A 23,037-nucleotide genomic window follows, 5' to 3' on the forward strand; every position below is an offset into this window, starting at 1 on the left:
AATTTCAATAGAAAAAAACAAGGAAAGAATGGAGAAAAGAGGTTATGGATACATGAAAATCCAAATCCACAACTTTATCTATAACAGGAGAGAGAGAGAGAGAGATTTTTATCTTAGGCAAACATATAATCACCAAGTAACATAAACAGATTCAAACAAATAAACTCTTGGAGAGATGTGGCACTGATTCAGGCTTGTCTTCACTGAACACCTTGGCGATCTTCTCAGTGGGAACCAATGGCAAGTATGAGGCAACCTTGTACCCCTTCTTTGCACTGCTAACCACTGTCTTGTTATACTTGTCGGTGAAATAGGAAGCTGTTGGTACAACTATTGAAGCTACTTGCGGGAAGAGAGGAATCCGGTTGAGTTTATGCCAAGCTGAAACAGCGTATTCTTCAGCTTTTGGCTCGTACTTTGCATACAGCCCTTTCGCTGCAGATTTTGCATATCCTGAGGCAGTGCTAACCAATCCAGCATGCTGGACCTCAGCAGCCTTATTCCGAGCCAACCCTGGAGCCTTTTGGGCAGCCGAGATGACTTCAGATGAGACTTGCTTGATGAATCCTGAGGAAGTATCCACTACTCCTGCACGCTGGACCTCAGTAGCCACACCCTGAGCCATCCTTGGAGCCACTTGGGCAGCCGAGATGGCTTCGGATGAGACCTGCTCAAGGAGTTCTGAGGCAGTGCTCACCACTCCAGCACGCTGGAGGTCAGAAGCCACCCCTGCAGCCTTTTGGGCAGCTGAGATGGCTTCGGATGAGACCTGGTTGATGACTACGGGGACAAGATGATCAATCTTGGTCACAGATTCACCAGCCTGCAATAGAAACAAAGAATAATTCTTGAATCCCCTTTCATTTGCTAGACATCACCAATCATAGGATACTCTCTGTCAATCAAACATTTGAGCTAAAAAGTTCAGTAATTTCTGTCAACCTCCGAAGCCTTTTGGACAGCTAACAGAGCTTCAGGTGAGACCTGCTCGATGAATCCCGAGGCAGCGCTCATCACTCCAGCACGCTGGACCTCAATAGCCACACCTCCATCCACTCCTGGAGCCTTCTGGTCAGCCGAGATGGCTTCAGATGAAACCTCGTTGATGACTGGAGAGACAAGATGATCAATCTTAGTCACAGATTCACCAACCTGAAATAAAAACAAAGAAGAATTCTTGAATCTCCTTTCATTTGCTTGACATCACCAATCTCAGGATACTCTCTGTCAATCAAACATTTAAGCTAAAAAGTTCTGTAATTTCTGTTAACATATGGAGCCTTTTGGGCAGCCAAGATGGCTTCGGATGAGACCTGTTTCAAGAATCCTGAGGCATTGCTCACCGCTCCAGCACGCTGGACCTCAGTAGCCACACCCCTGGCCACTCCTAAGGCCATTTGCGTAGCCGAGATGGCTTTGGATGGGCCCGGCTTGATGACTGGAGGGACAAGACGATCAATCTTAGTAACAGATTCACCAACCTGGAATAAAACAAATATGAATCCATGAATTTCCTTTCATTTGCGGGACATTATCAAGCTTAGGATCACTGTCAATAAAAAATTTGGGCTAAAAGGTTTTGTAATTTATGTTAACCTCTGGAGTCTTTTGGGCAGCCGAGATGGCTTCAGATGAGACCTGTTTGATGAATCCTGACGCAGTGGTCTCCACTCCAACACGCTGGACCTCAGTAGCCACACCCCCAACCACTCCTGCAGTCATTTGGGCAGCTGAGATGGCTTCGGATGAGACCTGCTTGATGACTGGAGGGACAGGACCCTCAATTTTAGTCACAGATTCACCAACCTGGAATAAAAACAAAGAAGAATTCTTGAATCTCCTTGCATTTGCTATACATCATCAATCTTAGGGTACCTTCTGTCAATCAAACATTTGAACTAAAAATTCTGTAATTTCAGTTAAAACCTTAGTTTTGCAACTCAACAACAAACTTTTCCAAATGGTTTTGAGATCACAAAATTTCAATGACCTTTTCAATATCACAATTATCCCGCAGCCCCCCCACCAACCCCGAATATCAAATCAAGTTATTACTCTGATTTTACTTACTACCCTTGCTTGTCTAATATAAGAAATCAAATTTAATGAAACAGGCATTACCTTGGTATCAACAAATTTGAGAAACTCAACAGGGACATTAAAATACTTGTTCAAAACCATTCGAACCATGCTCTTAAACATTTCATCAACGATCTCGACGCCAGGCTTAAACGGTCCTGACCTTTCCTTAACGTAAACGAGGAGGTTGGTGAAACACAAAACCGCATGGACAGCGGCTACTTGAAGGAATGCCAAGTATTTCAGCCTCTGTTCTTCTTTCTTAATCTTCAAATTCCAATAAAAAAAAAAAAGTGAAATTTTGATTACCCAACAACAGAAAAATCAATGAAAATGTTTAACAAAAATACCATTTCAGCGGCTACTTGTAGGAAGTTGGAGTGTCCTTGAGCCATGACAGAAGCCGCTGGGTTTGAGAAAGTCTGAAAAAAGTCGAGGAAATTTCAGCCTCTGTTCTTCTTCTTTAATCTTCAAATTCCAATCAACAGAAAAAAAATCAATTAAGTAATCTTTAAAAAAATGAAAATTTGATTACCCAACAACAGGAAAATTAAAGAAAAAAATGTTTAATGAAAATACCATTTCAGCTGCTACTCGTAGGAAGTTGGAGTCAGCTTTAACCATGACTGAAACCGCTGGGTTTGAGAAAGTCGAAAAAAGTGAAGCAAATTTTACGTTTTTTTTTCTCTTAAGAAATCGAAGAAAGAAAGGATAGAGTGCTTTCGTTGTGGAGTTGAATTGTGAGAGATGAGGTAAAACAAGATGTGCGGCAGATTAGATTAGCGGCCGCCATTGAGAAGCGGTCAAGAGAAGTGTCAGTTATTAAGCCCGCGGCAAGTTACTCGAGCTCGACTCAGATAAGCTCGATCATTTTTGGAGCTTGTGCCCGAACAATTGATTCATGGAGGGAATCAAATTTAAGTGTTTTAATATCCGTTACAATAATTTATAACTGTAAACGAATTTTTAAATTTTAATATATTTTAATTATTTTAATTAAAAAATTATGATTTCATCTTATATATTAATTCAAGTTTAAATATATAATTAAACTTAAAATCAAATATAAAAATCATATTATTTTTATTAAATAAATTTAATCGAATGAATTTAAATTATTTAATTTTTGTTTCAAGAAAAATTCAAATTTAAAATTTAATTGAATTCAAATCAAATTTTAAATAATAAATTTTAAATCAAATTTAAAATTTTCGTTATATTGAATCAATTCAATTAAGTTTTGGAGATACTCACAATATAAATTTTATTTTTTATAATTGAGTGTGTGAAGATATAAATTTTAATTATTAATTATTGAAATTAAAAATTTAATATTTTACTATTTTTTTTTTTTTTTCATCTTTCTTATTTTCTATTGAATTCAAATTGTTGAAAGCTTCAACAGATATATTCATATAACAGCTTTTACTTTTACTTTGCATTATTATTGCAATAACTGTTTTGATATTTTAAAAATCTATTTATCCTAACTTTAATAAGTTTCATTTTCATATCCTTTCATGTTTTTTTTTTTTTGTACGTATCATAATATTGTATTCAAAATTACATCTAGTTGTATGATAGGCCGTGATGGACCTATCATTATTCAAAATCGACAACCCATACTTGGCAAACAAGACATTACTTATTAAAGAATTCAAAATTTTTTTGAAGTGACAGGTTTAAATTCTATTATTAAAAATTCAACACTCTATTAAAAAAAACATAATCAAAAATTTATTTAAAATTATAATATTTGATTTAATTTGAATTAATTTTTTTATTTAATTAAATTTAAATATTAAATATATATTATATTTCAATTAAATTTTAAATCAAGAGATGAAAAATAAAATAATAATAAAATTAATAAATTTTAATTTAATTTAATTAAATTTAATTCAATTTAAATTTTTTAAATAATATTATGTAATATTTAAAAAAATTAAATCGAATCGAATTTAATGCAAACCGTTATTATCTTGCACACAATTGTTAGAATTCATAATTTTTAAAATTATCTTTATTGGGAAAAAAAAAAAAAAAAACTCACCACTCCAGCTTGCTGAACCTCAGTAGCCACATTTCCGGCCACCCCCGCAGCCTTTTGGGTAGCCGAGATGGCTTCCGATGAGGCCTGCTCGATGAATCCTGAGGCAGTGCTCATCACTCCAGCATTCTGGACCTCAGTAGCCACACCCCCAGCCACTCCTGGAGCCTTTTGGGCAGCCGAGATGGCTTCGGATGATACCTGCTTGATGGCTGGAGGGACAAGACGATCAATCTTAGTCACAGATTCACCAACCTGCAATAAAAACGAAGAAGAATTCATGAATCTCCTTTCATTTGCTAGACATCATCATTCTTAGGATACTCTCTGCCAATCAAATATTTGAACTAAAAAGGTCTGTAATTTCTGCTAACCCCTGGTGCCTTTTGGGCAGTCGAGATGGCTTCGGACGAGACCTGATTGATGAAACCTGAGGCATTGTTCACCACTCCAGCAAGCTGGACATCAGTAGCCACTCCCCCTGCAGCCCTTTGGGCAGCGGAGATGGCTTCGGATGAGATCTGGTTGATGACTGGTGGGACAAGATCATCGATCTTAGTTACAGATTCACCAACCTGTAATAAAATAAAGAATTCATGAATCTACTTTTATTTGCTAACCAACCAGAATATGATCAGATCAAGTTATTAGCCATTGCTTGTCAAATTTATACCAAATAAAATAAGCCAAATTTAATGAAACAGGCATTACCTTGCTGTCAACAATTTTGAGAAGCTCAACAGGGACATCATAGGACTTGTTCAAAACCAGTCGAACCACGCTCTTAACCATTCCCTCAACGATCTCCATGCCAGGCTTCAACAGTCCCGACCTTTCCTTAACGTAAACGTTGAGGTTGGTGAAGCACAAAACCGCATGGACAGCGGCTACTTGAACGAATGCCTTGTATTTCAGCCTCTGTTCATCCTCTTTAATCTTCAAATTCCAATCAACAAATATCAAAAATATTGAAATTTTGATTACCGAAATGAAAATAAATTAAAAAAATCAGAAATGTTTAATGAAATTACCATTTCAGCGGCTACTAGTAGGAATTTGAAGTCTCCTGGAGCCATGAGAGAAACCACCAGTTTTGAGAAAGTCGAAAAAAGTCAAGGAAAGGTTGGTTGTTTTCTCACGAAAGCGAAGTGAATTGTGGGAGAGAAAAGAGGAAAACAAAAAGTATGTGCAGCAGATGAGATTAGCGGCGGCCATTAAGAAGCGGTGACGAAACCTGTCGGCCCACTAGCCAACTAGCAGATATAAATAGCATCCAATCATTTGATCATTTTGTCATTTTGTTCTTCATTTAATCTTGAATTCATTGTTTTAAGGCCGCGGAAAAGGAAAGAAATGCAAAGACAAAAGAAGCAAGTGTTTTTTTTTTTTTTTACTTGCGATTTTCTCCATTGAGATCAATGTTCTTCCTTCTGAAAATTGTAAGCTTCAACAGATACATTCATATAAAAGCTTTACTTTGACTTTGCATTATTGTTACAACAACTGTTTCAAGAAAGTGAAAGCAAATAAATATCAATTGAAAGTAAGATATGTGAGAGGGACGCCTTGGTATAAATTTTGTATTTGATTTTAAGATGACCATTGGATTTTGATTTGATTCTTTGGATAATGTGCTAGGTTGTAATGGACCCATCATTATTATTCATATAACGACAACCCATACTTACAATCATGCCATTGCCATCTAAGGAAATCACATTGACAGCTTTCCTGAAAACAATAAAATAACTCTAAAACCTGAATAACTTGGTGAAGAATAATCCAAACCTTTGAGAAATTAAACGGGAAAAAACATAACCACTGAAACATAAAAGAGGGATGGCAGCCCATTCCGTATCCCGCGGATTCTGCATGTGATTTTTTTGGGTCGGTTTTTTATTTTTTTGAAAATTAAATTTTAGATTAAGTTGAGTTGAATAATAGTAAAATAAAATCAAGAACAGTTTTTAAATAAATTTATCCCGTTTTTGGTATATATATATATATATATATAATTTTAATTAATTATTTATTTTTATATTTATATTAAAAATAATATTTTATTGATTTTGAGTTGGATGAGTATAATTTTATATAATATCAAATTAAATTTACATATTAAAAAAATAAAAAATTATCAAATCGAATCGAATTTAAATATTATATGTATAAAATTAAATCAAATTCATGACGAACAATCCAACTTAACTTATTCCATTGCTAGCCCTAAACATAAATGAATGTAATCTCCCAAGCCCAAATGGTTAATTCTTTATAATTACATAGCTTCCAACTTTCCTATTTTATATGTATTTTGTGTATTTTTATGATGCAAAAAGAATTAATGTAAATAATTAAAATTTAAGACATAAATATAAAATACATAAGTTTAAATTTTTATCATCCTTTATTGATAGACCACTAGTAAATTTAAAAAATAAAAAAAAATTCATAAATTTCACTTATAAATAAACAATTTGTCTTAACCTTAAAAATGAGATAAACTTTCTATTTCTAATCTTACTTAGATAAAAAAAAAGTACTTTTATGATACATAAATCTTTTTTCTTTTTTAAAATCAATAAGAACTCAGAAGTTTCTACTTTTGCCTATGCTGACAATTATGTTTCTTCTTGTATAAAGAGCAGGGTTTTGATTTTTCCATAGTAACTATTAACAAACAAAATAAAATAAATAGCTCCCTCACCAAAATAAAAATATTATACTAATAATAACCACTGCTTCAGGACTTTTGACAATGGAAAGATAAAGAAACACTAGTAAATTTATTTTATATTTCTAGATATTTGACTAGAAATTCATGTTTGAAGTGGTAAAAGGGGATACTGAAATTTGAGATTTGACTATTTTGTGTTTAGTGCATGTATAGTAAATTTATATTATGAGATTTTAAAATTACAAAGCTAATTTAATATTAATTTAATATAATAACATCTCAAACTTAAAAATGAGAAATATTAAGAACTTTTACAATCCCACGTGCCAAGAGTCCCAACACAACACTTCAAACAAAGCAACTGCTACAAACCTTTCCCTAACGTGCTAGACATCATCAGTCTTAGAATACTCTCTGTCAATCAAATATTGGAGCTAAAAGGTCTGAAAAATCTGTTAACCCCTGAAGCCTTTTGGGCAGTCGAAATGGCTTCGGATGAGAGCTGCCCGATTAATCCTGTGGCAGTGCTCACCACTCCAGCATGCTGGACCTCAGTAGCCACTCCTGCAGCCTTGTCAGCAGCCGAGATGGATTCAGAAGAGACCTGTTTGATGATTGAAGGGACAAGACCATCAAGCTTAGTCACAGATTCACCAACCTGCAATAAAAACAAAGATGAATTCTTGAATCTCCTTTCATTTGCTAGACATCATCAATTTCAGTTTACACTGTCAATCAAATATTTGGGCTGAAAAGTTCTGTAATTTATGCTAACCCCTGAATCCGTTTGGGCTGCCGAGATGGCTTCAGATGAGACCTGCTGGATGAATCCTGAGGCATTGCTTAGGACTCCAGCAGAATGGACCTCAGTAGCCACACCCCCGACCACTCCTGCAGCCTTGTCGACAGCCGAGATGGCATCGGATGAACCCTGCTTGATGATTGAAGGGACAAGACTATCAAGCTTAGTCACAGATTCACCAACCTGCAATAAAAACGAAGAAGAGTTCTTGAATCTCCTTTTCTTTGCTAGACATCATCAATCATTGGGTACCCTTTGTCAATCAAACAATTGAGCTAAAAAGTTCAGTAAATTCGGCTAACCCCTGGAGCCTTTTGAGCAGCTGAGATGGCTTCGGATGAGACCTGCCCAATGAATCCTGAGGCAGTGCTCACAACGCCAGCAGACTGGAACTCAGAAGCCAGACCCCCAGCCACTCCTGCAGCCTTTTGGGCAGCTGAGATGGCGTCGGATGAAACCTGACTGATGGCTGGAGGGACGAGACGATCAATCTTAGTCGCAGATTCACCAACCTGCAATAAAAACAAAGAAGAAATCTTGAATCTCCTTTCATTGGCCAGGCATCATCGGTCTTATGATACTCTCTGTCAATCAAATTATTAAGTTAAAAAGTTCTGTAATTTCTGTTCGGCTGTGGAGCCTTTTGGGAAGTAGAGATAGCTTAGAATGAGACCTGCTCGATGAATCCTGAGGCAGCGCTCACCGCTCCAGCTCCGGCAAGCTGGACCTCAGTAGCCAGCCCTGCAGCCTTTTGTGCAGCTGAGATGGCTTTGGATGAGACCTGGCTGATGACTGGAGGGACAAGATGATCAATTTTAGTCACAGATTCACCAACCTGCAGTAAAAACAAAGAAAATTTCTTGAATCTCCTTTCATTTGGTAGACATCATCAATCTTAGGACACTCTCTGTCAATCATATATTTGAGCTAAAAAGTTCTGTAATTTCTGTTAAGCTCTGGAGCTTTTGGGGCAGCCGAGATAGCTTCAGATGAGACCTGCTCGATTAATTCTGAGGCAGTGCTCACCGCTCCAGCAAGCTGGACTTCAGTAGCCACTCCAGCAGCCTTTTGGGCAGCCAAGATGGCCCCAGATGAGAACTGGCCGATGACCGGAGGGACAAGATGATTAATCTTAGTCACAGATTCACCAACCTGTAATAAAACCAAAGGATTCTTGAATCTCCTTTCAATTGCTAGACATCATCAATCTTAGGATACTCTCTGTCAATCAAATAATTGACCTAAAAAGTTCTGTAATTTCTGTTAAGCCGCCTTTTGGGCAGCCAAGATAACTTGGGATGAGACCTTCTCGATGAATCCTGAGGCAGTGCTTACTGCTCCAGCAAGCTGGACCCCTGCAGCCTTTTGGGCAGTCGAGATAGCTTCGGATGATACTTGCTTGATGACTGGAGGGACAAGCCGGTCAATCTTTTTCACAGATTCAACAACCTGCAATAAAAACAAAGAAGAATTCTTGAATCCCCTTTCATTTGCTAGACATCATCAATCTGAGGTTATTCTCTCTCAGTCAAACATTTGAGCTAAAATGTTTTGCAATTTCTGCTAACCCCTGAAGCCTTTTGGGCAGCTGGCTTCAGATGAGACCTGCTCGATGAATTCTGTTATTACTTTGATTTTAACTATTACCCTATGCTTGTCAAATTTATACCAAATAACCAAATGAAACCAAATTTAATGAAACAGGCATTACCTTGCTATCAACAAATTTGAGAAGCTCAACAGGGGTATTATTAAAGTACTTATCAAAAACCAGTCGAACCGCACTCTTAACCAGTTCCTCAACGATCTCAACAACAGGCTTCAACGGTCCCGACCATTCCTTAGCGTAAACGAAGAATTTGGTCAAATACAAAACAACCTGGACAGCAGCTACTTGCAAGCATGCCATGTATTTCAGTGTCTGTTCTTCAAATTCCAATCAACAAAAAAAGAAAAAAGATCAATTAAGTAACAAAAGAAAATTAAATAAAAGAAGAGAAATGTTTAATGAAACTACAATTTCAGCAGCTACTTGTATGAAATAGGATTTTTTTTATACAAAAGACGAAATTCGAGAAAAAGATTTTGCAAGTGATGGATGTTGTTTTTATAGGGAGTGGGTGGCAGATCAGATTAGAGGTTGTGATTGAGAAGCCGTAAAGAAAACAGTAGGCCAAGCACCAGAAATAAATATCACTTAATCATTTTATTAAGCCTTTGGGATGCTTAAAATATAGAATTTGTTCCTCATTTTTTATTGAATTCATAGTTTTACACTATATTTTCTGCCAGAGGAATAGAAAGAAAATGCAAAGAGAAATAAGTAGTTTTTTTTCTTCAATTTTCTGCATTGAGATCAATGTTCTTCCTTTTGAGATTGTAAGCTCAACAGATACATTCATATAAGAGCTTTACTTTTACTTTGCATTATTATTGCAATAGCTGTTTTCAAAAGTGAAAGCAAATATCAATCGCAACCAGATTGAACTATGTCAAAAAAGTAAGATATAAGAGAAGGACCCCTTGGGCATAAATTTTGTGTTTGATCCAAAGGAGACCATTCAAATGGCTTTTGATTTGATTCATTGGGCATATGATAGGCCGTGATGACCCCTCATTATTAATTTAACAACAAACCATACTTGCAAACATGAAATAGCCAACTAAAGAATTCACAATTTTTCACACCATCAATAAACACATACAGTTATAATTCACAATTTTTAGAATTACCCTTTTGAAAAGAAAAATAAAAAACTCACCTCTCCAGCATTCTGGACCTCAGTAGCCACACCCTCAGCCGCTTCTGCAGCCTTTTGGGCAGCCGAGATGGATTCGGATGAGACCTGCTTGATGACTGGTGGGACAAGACGATCAATCTTAGTCACAGATTCACCAACCTGCAATAAAAACAAAGAAGAATTCTTCAATCTCCTTTCCTCTGTTAGACATCATCAATCTTAGAACACTCTTTGTGAATCAAACATTTGAGTTAAAAAGTTCTGTAATATCTGCTAACCCCTGGAGCTTTTTGGGCAGTCGAGATGGCTTCGGATGAGACCTGCTTGATGAATCCTGAGGCAGTGCTCACCACTCCAGTATGCTGGTGCTCAGTAGCCACAACCCCAGCCACTCCTGCAGCCTTTTGGGCAACCAAGATGGCTTTGGATGAGACCTGCTTGATGACTGGAGGGACAAGACGATCAATTTTAGTCACAAATTCACCGACCTGCAATAAAAACAAAGAAGAATTCTGAATCTCCTTTCATTTGCTAGACATCATCAATCTTAGTATAATCTATGTCAATCAAACATTTAAGCCAAATGCTTTGCTTCGTAAAGTGGATAGAAAAATGGAAAGATGGAAACTTAGAAGATGAGAAAAGTGAAACAATGGAAAATATATATTTTTCATGGGAGAGCTTGGTTGGAAAGACGGAAAAGTTTAAATAAATTTTAATTTTTCTTCCATCTGTAGCTTGCCAAAGTTGAAAAATGAAGAGGAAAAAAATAAAAATGATATGATTTTACCATTATAACTTTTTTAAATTAAAATGAAAAGTAAAAATCTAAATATGATGGACAGTCTTATAAATCTGCAACACTTACACTTTTCTCAATTTCTCTCTGCTTTTTATGAAAAGTATGAAAAATGATAATTTTTCCTATTTTCTTTCCTACCAAGCACACCCATAATTCATTTTTTTTTCCACAGCTACCTTCTACCGTTTCCATCTTTCTGCTTTTTCAATGTACCAAGCATACCTAAAAAGTTCTGTAATTTCTGCTAAAACCACAGTTTTGCAACTCAACCACAAACATTCCTAATGGTTTAAAAAAGCAATATATAAAAGAATGTAACTTTTCACAATGGCTTTAAAATCACAAATTTTCAATGGCATTTTCTATATTACAATTATCCTACAGCCCCCAGGAACACAGATGATCAAATCAAGTTATTACTCTGATTTTACATATTGCTCTTGCTTGTCAAATAAAAGAAACCAATTTTAACGAAACCGGCATTACCTTGCCATCAACAAATTTGAGAAGCTCACCAGGGACATCAGAGTACTTGCCAAAAAAGAGTCGAACCACACTCTTAACCATTCGCTCAACGATCTCAATGCCAGGCTTCAATGGTCCTGACCTTTCCTTAAGGTAAAGGTAGAGGTTGGTGAAGAACAAAACTGCATGGACTGCGGCTACTTGAACGAATGCCAAGTATTTCAGCTTCTGTTCTTCATTTTTAATCTTCAAATTCCAAGCAACAAAAAAAGAAAAAAAGATCAATTAAGTAACTTCAAAAAAATGAAATTTGATTACCCAACAACAGAAAAATAAATAAAAAGAATAAAGTTTAAGGAGAATACTATTTCAATGACAGGAATTTGGAGTCTCCTTAAGCCATGACAGAAAGAGTTGGCTTCCAGAATCTCCAAAAAAGTCCAGGAAATTTTGCTTTTTTTCTTTAAGAAATCGAAGAAAGAAAGGAGATATATATATATATATATATATATTTCCTTTGGGATGCTCAAAATATAGAATTTTTTTTTCCATTTGTCTTGAATCCATAGTTTTACACTACATCTTTTAACAAGGGAAGAGGGAAAATGCAAAGAGAAATAAGCAGTTTTTTTTTTCTTTTTTTCTTCAATTTTCTCCATTGAGATCAATGTTCTACCATTTGAGATTTTAAGCTTTACTTTTACTTTGAATTATTATTGCAATAACAATGCAATAACTGTTTTGAAAACTGAAAGCAAATATCGATCAGATTGAACCAACAACTTTAAAAAAAGCAAGATATGAGAGAGGGTCCCCTTGGACATATTTTTTGTGTTTGATCCAATGGGGGCAATGAAATGGCTTTTGATTTGATTCATTGGGTATATGATAGGCTGCGATGGACCCGACATTATTTATTTAACAACAACCTATAATTGTAAACATGACATCACCAATTAAAGAATTCACAATTTTATTAAATCTAGTAGAACTAAAAATTTGACAAGATATCAATAAACACACACTGTTAGAATTCATAATTTTTAGAATTACCCTTTTGAAGAAAAAAAGAAAAAAACTCACCATTCCAGCATGTTGGACCTCAGTAGCCACAGCCCCAACCACGCCTGCAGCCTTTTCGACAGCCGAGATCGCTTCGGATGAGACCTGCCTGATGATTGGAGGGACAAAACTATCAAGCTTAGCCACAGATTCACCAACCTGCAAAAAAAACAAAGAAGTATTCTTGAATATCCTTTCATTTGCTAGACATCATCAATTTCAAGTAACACTCTGTCAATCAAACATTTGAGCTAAAAAGTCTGTAATTTCTGCTAACCCCTGGAGCCTTTTGGGCAGCCGAGATGGCTTCAGATGAGACCTGCTTGATGAATCCTGAGGCAGTGCTCACCACCCCAGCAGGCTGGACCGCAGTAGCCACACCCCCGGCCACTCCTGCAGCATTTTGGGTAGCTGAAATGGCTTCAGATGAGACTTGCTTGATGAATGGAGGAACAAGACCATCAATCATACGTACTGATTCACCAACCTGCATTAAAAACAAAGAAGAATTTTTTAATCTCCTTTCACTTGCTAGACATTTTCAGTTGTAGGATACTTTCTGTCAGTCAAACATTTGAGCTAAAAGGTTCTGTAATTTCTGCTAACCCCAGGAGCCTTTTGGGCAGCGGAGATGGCTTCGGATGAGACCTGCTTGATGAATCCTGAGGCGGAGCTCACAAATCCAGCACGCTGGACCTCAGTAGCCACACTCCCAGCCACTCCTGCAGCCTTTTGGGCAGCAGAAATGGCTTCGGATGAGACCTGCTTGATGACTGGAGGGACAAGACGATCAATCTTAGTCACAGATTCACCAACCTGCATTAAAAACAAAGAACAATTCTTGAATCTCTTTTCATTTGCTAGACATAATTAATCTTAGGATAAACTATGTCAGTCAAACATTTGAGCTAAAAAGTTTTGTAATTTACCACAGTTTTGCAGCTCAAACACAAACTTTCCCAACGATTTAAAAAAGCTATACTTAATTAAAGAAAGTAACTTTCCCAAATGGTTTTGAAATCACAAATTTTCAATGGCATTTACAGCACCTCAATCATCCCACAGTCCCCTAAACCCAGATTAACAAATCAAGTTAATATTACTCTGGTTTTACTTATTGCCCATGCTTGTCAAATATATACCAAATAAAAGAAACAAAATTTAATGAAACAGCCATTACCTTGCGATCAACAAATTTGAGAAGCTCACCAGGGACATTAAAGTACTTATCAAAAACCAGTCGAACCAAGCTCTTAATAATTCGCTCAACGATCTCGACACCAGGCTTCAACAGTCCCGACCTTTCCTTAGCGTAAACGAAGAGGTTGGTCAAGCACAAAACCACGTGCACAGCCGTTACTTGAACGAATGCCAAGTATTTCAGCCTCTGTTCCTCTTCATTAATCTTCAAATTCCAATCAAAAAAAAAAAAAAAACCAATCATGTAGTTAAAAAACTGAAACTTTAATCACCCAACAACAAAAAAAAAGACAATTGTTTAGTGAAAATACCATTTCAGTAGCTACATGTAGGAAGTTGGAGTCTCCTTGAGCCATGACTGAGACCACTGGATTTTAGAAAGTCGAAAAAAGTGAAGGCAATTTTGCTTCTTTTTTTTTTTCTTAATAAAGCGAAGAAACAAAGGCTATATTGCTTTCTTTGCGCCTTTGCGGCGTTGAATTGTGGAACAGATGAGTGAAAAAAAAACTGCCGCCATCAGAAGATGTGACGAAACGTGTTGGCCCAGATATAAATATCACTGTCCCAAGTCCCAACGACATCTATAAATATCACCCAATTTTTTTTATCCTTTTGTCTTATATTCATAATTTTACGAGCAGTTGCTTCTTTTTTTTTTTCCTTCAATTTACTTTGCTGTGCATACTATTGCAATAAGTGTTTCGAAAAGTGAACGCAAATATTAATCAAATTGAAAGGATAAGGGAGAGGGGACAGCTGAGCATAAATTTTGTGCATGGTCCGAAAGGTTTTGTTCTGGAACTCTTCTCCGGATAAGCAATCAGATTTGGAAGTACCCCTTGCATGACGATATGGTTGTGAGCATTAACTGTCATTGTCACCAAAGCCATCATCGTGATTGGGATTAGAAACCGTTTCCATCGCATCGGGTTTGGATTTTATTTTATTTTTTTATATTATAAATATTATAAAATTTAAATTTTAAACTGAATTTGAAAATTTATTTTATACTATTTTAATTTAAATTAATTTAAATTTTATCGATTTAGTTTATTAGTTTTAAATTTTAAATTTTATATATTATTTTAATATAAAATTTTAATTATTTAAATAAATTTTGATATAAATTTATTATTTTATTTTTATAAAAATTTAAAATATATAAATTAATAAAAATATATAATTTGATTTTTTTATTTTTATTTTTTTATCCGAAATTCAATCTGTATATAATATATATTTTATATCCAATTAATCTAAATCAAATAAAAAAATAATCTAAACTAAATCAAATATTATGAATTTAAATTAATTTTTGATTTTTTCAATTTTTTCACTCTAATCATGGCACAAATAAGTAAGAAAATTTTAGATAAAATTATTTAAGTAAAATTTGAGATTTTTTAATATAAATGAATCAATTAAAATTTTAATAAAAATTTTAAATTGATAGATTAACAAAACCTAATAAAAAATCAATAATATATAAAAAGATTATTAAATTTTTCTTTATAATTTAAAATTAATCAATACAAATTTAATGATAAAAATTTTGTCAAATTTTTTATTAAAAATAATTATCTAAAAATTTATTAAAATTTTTTCAAAATTTAAACAGTTGATTTATATAATAAAATACTTTAATTTATCAATTTTAATTTTAATTTAATTATTTTTAATAAAAAAATTTTACAAACTTTCCTTAAATATTTCGGTCCAAGACTTTTTTAAATATTGCAGCAAGCTTACATTTGAGTACTTAATTAAAACTATTTTCCTAGTTTTTAATTTATCTTTTCTACAAGCTAGCTGGCTCTTACCAATCTTATCTATTTCTTTATATAAAATAAAATCTTAAATCTGTTTTTTTTTTCTTTTTTTTTCAAGTCCAATTGAATGCTATATTTTCCTAGTTTTTAATTAAAAACTACTTTACTCAACAAATTTTTTTCTCTTTTTCTTGGTTTTTACTTTTCAAGTCTTTATCATTTTCTCATCTTAATTGTGATTAGGATGTAATTAATTGAAATTAAGACAATAATTAAGAGAAGAAAAGACAGACACAACCAGTCGACAGAAATACAATTAACTTTCAAACTTATCAAATAGTCCCATATATATTAACAATTTTAGTTGTCTAAGAGTTTATTTGGATGAGTGATGAAATTAATTTTGGTAAAATTAAAAAATAATGGTAGAAGTAAAATTAGTTACTGTAATAATGATATTAAAGTTAATGATAAAATATGTATTCGAATGTAAATATAACGATGACGATGAGATGAATTTTAATTAAAAAAATATTATTAAAAATATTGATTTTAATTTGTATATAATTAAAATGTTAAATTACTTAATATTTATAAAATTAATAAATAATAAAAAACATTAAAAAATTTTAAATCAAATAATGGCTTTGTTATTAAATAATTAAAAATATTTATTAACTTATTATATAATAAATTTATTAATTTATTATATAATAATGAATTTTATTTTTATATTAAATTAACAAAATTGACTTTATATTTTTAAATAAAAAATAAAATTAAAAAAAAAAGTTAAAAGTTGTTAAGTTGTAGGAGAAAAAAAAAAAAAAAGAAATTGAAACAGTTATAGATTGAAAGTACAGACTCGAATGAACAATCAATCAAAAATAAAATATAATATAATATCATTTAAATTTCAAAATCACGTATTTTCATACTAAATGCACCGCACCGAAAGTGCGATACATTACAAACGAAGCCTACCTCTTAATTTTTCTGACGTCGTAGATCTCTCCTTTCTAAGGTACTTCTTGCACAATATATTTTTTAAAAAATATCTAGTAAATTCACACATTGAAATCAGCACTAATTGTCAGAAAGGAACATAAAATTTATCAAAATCTGAATTATGTATTTTAAAATCTTCAAAATCCACGTCTTCCCCTTCGTGACCTGATTATGTATTTTAAAATTCTAGACACAAAAATCAAATCTTTCTTCTTTCTTATAATCAGACTTTGTACCTCTTGAAATTAAAAAAAAAAAAGTTCAAAATCCTGTCAAAAATCAATAAATATATTTAGACCAACGCAGACATGCAAGCATGGTTCAAGGATCGTGCTAGGCTAGCATAATGTAGATTTTTAATATTCTAAATCAGTATAAAAATTAAAATTGATAATTTAAAATATAATATATTATAATATAAAAATATAATTTAATAATTATTATACATAAATTTATTAAAATTTTAAAAAATATATTTATATTTATATAAATTATAATATAAAATTTTTATATAAAATATAGTTTAAATATTTTATATTTAAATAATAAAATATAATAAAAAAATCAAGACACTCACTCCAGTGTTTAAGGATGTCCATATCTATCCTCAAACTTTTGTCATAACGATTAAAGACGTTTTAAGGGACATAAAAAGATTTAATTTCGAATCAAATATATTTTTTTTATTTGTACTAAAATTTTATTTTTTTGATATAATAAAAAAAATTTCATATCTTAGATAAGAATTAATTTTATATGCTCAAAATCAAATTCCGGCTAAATACGAATCCCTACTATAGTATAATATTTACTTCAAATATATATATATATATAATAATATAATATTATGTTTGGTTGCTTTGAAAAATTTTACGAATAAAATAAATGAAAATGTTTTGAATTCTCTGTTTTCATTTCTTAGTCGTATAGTAACCGAAATCAATAAATCATTTGAAACCATTTTGTTCTTTTTTTCCTTTTATTTTTTAGAAAATTTGCCGCATAAACAGCGAACTAAACAATCCAAGCGTGAAAAACTTGATTGCCTTTCATTGTTCTTCACTTTCCTGGGCACCAAACAGTAAAATAGATTGGCATTTATGCCTCTTCATAGCCCTAATTGCGTCCTCAAAAAAATATGGATCCTAATTTCAAATGCTTAAACAAACTAAATAATCACTTACTTCCAATCACTTGTGAGTAAAACAATCGAATTAAAGAGATTATGAATCAGGAATTAGGAAGGTGACGATAGGGAAGCATACGCGAGAAGAAGCTTGGTTCGCGAGCTCGTTGCCTACACGGCTCCTCGTACAAAGGTTTTGAGGGTGTTTTCATTAAGAATATAAATAATATATTAATACTTATAAATTATTTGAGTTTAATTTTAATAAAATTTAAATTTAATTTTGTTATTATCGAGTCGAACTTAAACTCTAATAACTCAATTTATTAATTAAGTCGAGTTCGAATATTTTATATCCGATTCAAGTAGCTCACAAATTTAATCAATTTTTTTTATTTTAATATATTTTAATTAATAAAATATTTCGAATTCAAATTTGAGTTCAAGCACAAATAATTGAATTTTGTTAAATATAATAATCGAGCTTATTTTTATATGTTAATTGAGTCTAATTAAATGAAATTAAGTAGCTCGATTTTTATTTTGAGTTGAACTCGAGTTAAAAAAATAAAATTCGACTGATTTTGAATTGAGTTTTGAATCTCAAATTTCAACTCGAACTTGAGCTCGAACTTAATATTGTATTGACCCGAACTCAATCAATTACACTCCTAATTTTCACTTAAGCTTTATTCAATTAAAGCTTTTTAATGTTGAAGTAATTTACGAATCTAATAGAATTTTTATACTTTAATATATATTTTTATTATTTTAATTAAAAAATTATTATATATATATAAATTTAAATTTAAATACAAATAATTGATTTTAAAATTAAATATCAGAATCGAGTTTAATTTTTTATTCGATAAATAAATTTAATATAATAAATTTAAGTAATTTAATTTTTATCTTTAATCGAATTTAAATTTAAAAATTAAAACTCGATCAAATCCAAGTTAAATTTTGAATAATTAATTTTGAATTAAACTTAGAACTTTCATTATATCGAATTCATCTTTATTCAACTCGATTATATCCTTGACTCAACTGAGCTCCATCATTTTTCTTTCAAGCTCTCTGTTTTTTCTTTGAATGAAAATCTAATAACGATGCACAAAACTTTTTAAGTCCAATTTTCAATTGGCGGGGAGGGGGAAAACAAAAAAGCAGTAGGAGATGGTGTTGTGATACCGTTGAATCTTTGCCATCAACGTCGATTTCTTGGCCCCATTTTGACTTTTACGGTCCTGATTTGTTCGTTGCATGAGTTGCTTTTTTCATATAAATATGAATTTTTGAATTTTTTATTTTTAAAAAAGGAAAAATACGAAAAAAAAAAAAAAAACGAAAGGATAAATATAAGTAGGAGCTTTTTTAACATCCCACTTGATTGGCCTAGTATGAGCTCCTTCAAGTTATGAACTTAAGATATTTTAATTAATTTTTAAAATTTCAAATTATCGAGTATTTTATTTTGATCGTTGTAATTAAAATTTTAACACGAGCATTATATTAATGATAAAATTTTAACCAACTAAACTTGATAATTAATTTTTTTTTAATTTTAATAAATCAAAACTTTCTTTTAAGTTGCATAACATTATGATATTACATCATGGATAAAAAAATTAGATTTAAATTCGAGTTTTGACTTAAAAGTTAAATTTATATTATATTCAAATTTATCTTGAAATTTATTAATAATTGTTTAATTTATTGATAAAGTATTAAAATTTAATTTTTAACACTAGTAACTACAAAAAATTTCTTATTGTCAAATGTGTTTCTTATACAATTTTTAGCACCTTAGATAGCTCAATATATTATATATGAGATTGAGGTGGTTAGCTTCATGGTTGATTGCACATAAGAAACAGTAGGCATGTTAAGAAATTTTGTATCAATTAAAACAAAAAAAAAAAAATCACTTTCATGACTCATGGCAATGCGACAACATTATATGAATCATGGTTTCGCACGACTACTTAATTAAATTGTGTTATTTTATTTTATATATTAAAGCATTACATTAAGTACTATGTTATAAGTAAATTTGTTCTTAAGTCAAAATAGTGATATTGTAATTCAAGTTTTACATAAAAATGTAAAAAATATATTATTACTCGTAAGTTATTCGAGTTTAATTCGAATAAAATTCGAATTCGATTTAATTATTATCGAATCAAGCTCAAACTTAAATAGTTTAACTTATCGATTGAGTTGAGTTTAAATATTCTTATACCCAATTCGAGTAGTTTATGAGCCTAATTGAATTTTTATATTTTAATATATTTTAATTAATAAAATAATTTCAAACTCGAACTCAAATATGAGCTCGAACACAAATAATTAAGCTTTTGTTGAATATAAAAATCAATTTTTTTTTTATATGTTAATTGAGCTAAATCAAGCTAGTTTGAATAGCTTAATTTTTATCTCAAACTAAAAAAATAAATTTTGATTGAATTCAAATTGAGTTTCGTGTATTAAATTTTGAGTTAAACTCGAGCTTAATATTATATTGACTCAAACTCGATTGATTACATCTTTAGTTTTATCTAACTCAAAACATTAATTATTAATAAAAATATTTTTATTTAATTTTAATTAAAAAATATATAAAAATATAAAATATTTTAATATATATTAAAAAAAAAAAGATCATTTGGAGTCCAAATTTAAGTCAAGTCAAACCTTGAATAAGACATTTAAAAGGCTGATCAAATTTAACCCTATCGGAGTTAACCAATGAACAAATTTATAAATAAGGTTAAATTTTGTTTTTACATGCCTAATTTTGTTATAAAACAACAGGGATGGTAATAATATCCAAATTTGTTAGATTTTGATTTGATGATTTGTTTTTTTTTTTTTTTTTTTTTGAAAATCAAATTTCTAGTTGGGAACATATTTTAAGTAAAGTGATTTGATTTGACTGACATATAAAAAATATTTTTTATTATTTATTTAATTTAATATTTATATATGCTATTAATAAGATTATCATACAATACTTTAATTTAAGATATTAATTTAATAAAAATATTATATTAATATATAACTAAAATATAATTTATATTAAAAATAATATTTTATAAATATTATATTAAATTAAAATTATTAAATTAATTTTAAATCAAATCGAATTGATTATGATTTTAGATATACACGAATCAAATAAAAATAATAATATTTTAATATTAAATTAAGTCAAATTTAAATATTTATTTTATAAAATCAAATCAAATTCAAAATAAAAATAATAGCCTTAAACCCAACTTTTTGCCATCACTATGAAACAATGATTATTTAAAAAATTCTTAAAAAAGCATTCAAACAATAGAATCCCACAATTGTATTTTTTTTAGCAACACTAAAAAGAGATTTATATTAAGCTTTTTTACATTTTTTTTAAATTTAAAATTGAATATGTAATAAATTTGTTTAAATCTTTATAATCAAATTTTTAATTTTTTTTGTTATAGCTGCTAAATATTTAAATTTAAACACTGTAACTATATGTTTTGGATTTTCGGCCGTACAAACTTTGTTGGGCTCCAACTTGTAGCCCGACGACTGAGCCAATTCAAGCAAAAAAACAAAAAAAACAAAAAAAAAGAAGAAAAAACCGGGTTTAACATCCAACTCACTCAGACCCAAAACGGCGGCGTTTGTCCTAACAACATTCTAAAGATAGGGGTATTTTTGACCTTTAGATAAAAAAATTAGGTTTTTGCCCACTATAAAATCACGAAAAAAACCCTAACCCTCACCCAAGCAAGTTTGCGCTGCAGCCCCTCTTTCTGTTCAGGTACGCCTCTCTTTCTATATGGATTTCATATTCATGTTTCACGGTTCTAAATTTATCGTAATATCATGTTATTTGGATGTTCTAATCAGCATACGTTTGATATTTGTTCTCTTAAAATGTTTATATAAATGATTGTTAATGTTTACCTAATAGTAAAGGTTAGATTTGGGCTCTCGCTAAAATGTTTGTTTGATTCTTCTTAGTATTTGAATTAGTAATTTATTTAATGGGAAATGGAAGTTGAAATCCAGTTAGCTTTTTTATTCCTTTTTTTTTTTTTACATTTTTTTAGTGAATATAAACTGGTGTGAAATTAGGTGGTTTGAGCTTTGTATTTCTTGATCCGTTAAGCAATCCGCAAAGATGCAGAACGAAGAGGGTCAAAACATGGACCTTTACATCCCCAGGAAATGGTATTTGATTTGCTTCTCACCTTTGTTTCGTAGTGCTTGTTTTGTATTTTGTTGTTTATGTTGGAAGCTTATATGTAGTTTGTTGTTGTTGCAGTTCTGCCACTAACAGGCTCATCACGTCGAAGGATCATGCTTCTGTACAGATCAACATTGGTCACTTGGATGAGCTCGGCAGATACACTGGCACGTTCTCCACTTTTGCTCTTTGTGGCTTTGTCCGTGCCCAGGTTCGTCTTGGTTCTCGATTGGCCTGCTGATTGTTTTCCGCTGTTGTTAGGTCTATGCTTGTTGCTGTTAATTGCATTCTTATACTTGCATTCATGTCATGTTTAACTTCACATCCTGTGTAAGAGGCATAATCCAGCAACTTGTTTTGTTAATGATACACTCACAGTTGCCTTGTCATGTTAACACTCTAATGTTTGAGATATGGTTTAAGTGTCTGTTGTTTATCCACTTATTCTGCAAGTTCATTTAGAGAAAACATTAGTTTGAAAAATCTTTTGCAAAGCCCATGTTTAAAGACCTGGAAGCTCATGTTTAAAGTCTATGCCCGGTTGCCAGTGGATTGGGAGAAGGTCCTGGTAGATGCATTTAGGAAGTTGTTAATTTTGGATGCTTTGAAATGATGGGTGATAGGGAAGTTAGATTTTGTAGTTAAACATTGTGGTTTGCTTGAGTTTTGTCCAAGTCAGCTGCTGATTGATTTGTTCAACTTTGCAGGGCGATGCTGACAGTGCCCTTGACAGGCTTTGGCAGAAGAAGAAAGCTGAAGTCCGACAGCAGTAGTAGGATACAATTTTACTATTCTGTCTCTGAACTTGGGAGGGAAACGTGTTGGCCATGACAATATTAAGTTTGTTTTGGTGGATTATGTCGAAGTTGTTTTTGTTGAATGGATGATGTTTGCTACTTAGTTTGCTTGCATTTGAACCTAATATATGTATGCAGTAAATCCTGTGTTCCCCACATTTTTGTTCTCTTTGCTTATAGGAGTTTAAATTTTGTTAAATTTCTGCAGAGCCAAAT

The 23,037-nt window shown here is 31.7% G+C and overlaps 2 protein-coding genes across 4 annotated transcripts; one reads left to right on the top strand and one right to left on the bottom strand.

Annotated features, from left to right (window-relative positions):
- Window position 1: 1 nt before the first annotated feature.
- Window positions 2-14,354, bottom strand: LOC111296623 (uncharacterized). Its single transcript, XM_089741562.1, has 29 exons — window positions 14,190-14,354; window positions 13,859-14,083; window positions 13,285-13,494; window positions 12,956-13,165; window positions 12,700-12,837; window positions 11,638-11,862; window positions 10,628-10,837; window positions 10,371-10,508; window positions 9,320-9,529; window positions 8,914-9,057; window positions 8,605-8,760; window positions 8,282-8,443; window positions 7,911-8,120; window positions 7,582-7,791; window positions 7,229-7,464; window positions 5,780-5,860; window positions 5,606-5,632; window positions 5,524-5,559; window positions 5,269-5,363; window positions 5,161-5,195; window positions 4,841-5,065; window positions 4,504-4,704; window positions 4,133-4,384; window positions 2,430-2,501; window positions 2,122-2,346; window positions 1,597-1,806; window positions 1,314-1,481; window positions 943-1,152; window positions 2-823 (listed from the first exon to the last, which is right to left on the bottom strand). The coding sequence occupies exons 1-29, from the start codon at window positions 14,232-14,234 to the stop codon at window positions 152-154; spliced, it is 5,238 nt and encodes a 1,745-aa protein (XP_089597688.1). The 5' UTR covers window positions 14,235-14,354; the 3' UTR covers window positions 2-151.
- A 7,201-nt stretch (window positions 14,355-21,555) lies between these two features.
- On the top strand, window positions 21,556-22,979 carry LOC111296638 (small ribosomal subunit protein eS21-like). Of its 3 annotated transcripts, none has more exons than XM_089768881.1 (4): window positions 21,556-21,595; window positions 21,888-22,008; window positions 22,103-22,235; window positions 22,732-22,979. In XM_089768881.1, the coding sequence occupies exons 2-4, from the start codon at window positions 21,959-21,961 to the stop codon at window positions 22,795-22,797; spliced, it is 249 nt and encodes an 82-aa protein (XP_089625007.1). In that variant the 5' UTR covers window positions 21,556-21,595; window positions 21,888-21,958; the 3' UTR covers window positions 22,798-22,979. The 3 variants fall into 3 exon arrangements, with proteins under 3 accessions (XP_089625007.1, XP_089625006.1, XP_089625008.1); XM_089768880.1 differs by having other exon boundaries at window positions 21,913-22,008; XM_089768882.1 differs by having other exon boundaries at window positions 21,947-22,008.
- Window positions 22,980-23,037: the final 58 nt, after the last annotated feature.

This window comes from Durio zibethinus, chromosome 12 (genome assembly GCF_047325235.1).
Source record: "Durio zibethinus cultivar Kanyao isolate XHJ-2024 chromosome 12, ASM4732523v1, whole genome shotgun sequence".
NCBI lineage: Eukaryota > Viridiplantae > Streptophyta > Magnoliopsida > Malvales > Malvaceae > Durio > Durio zibethinus.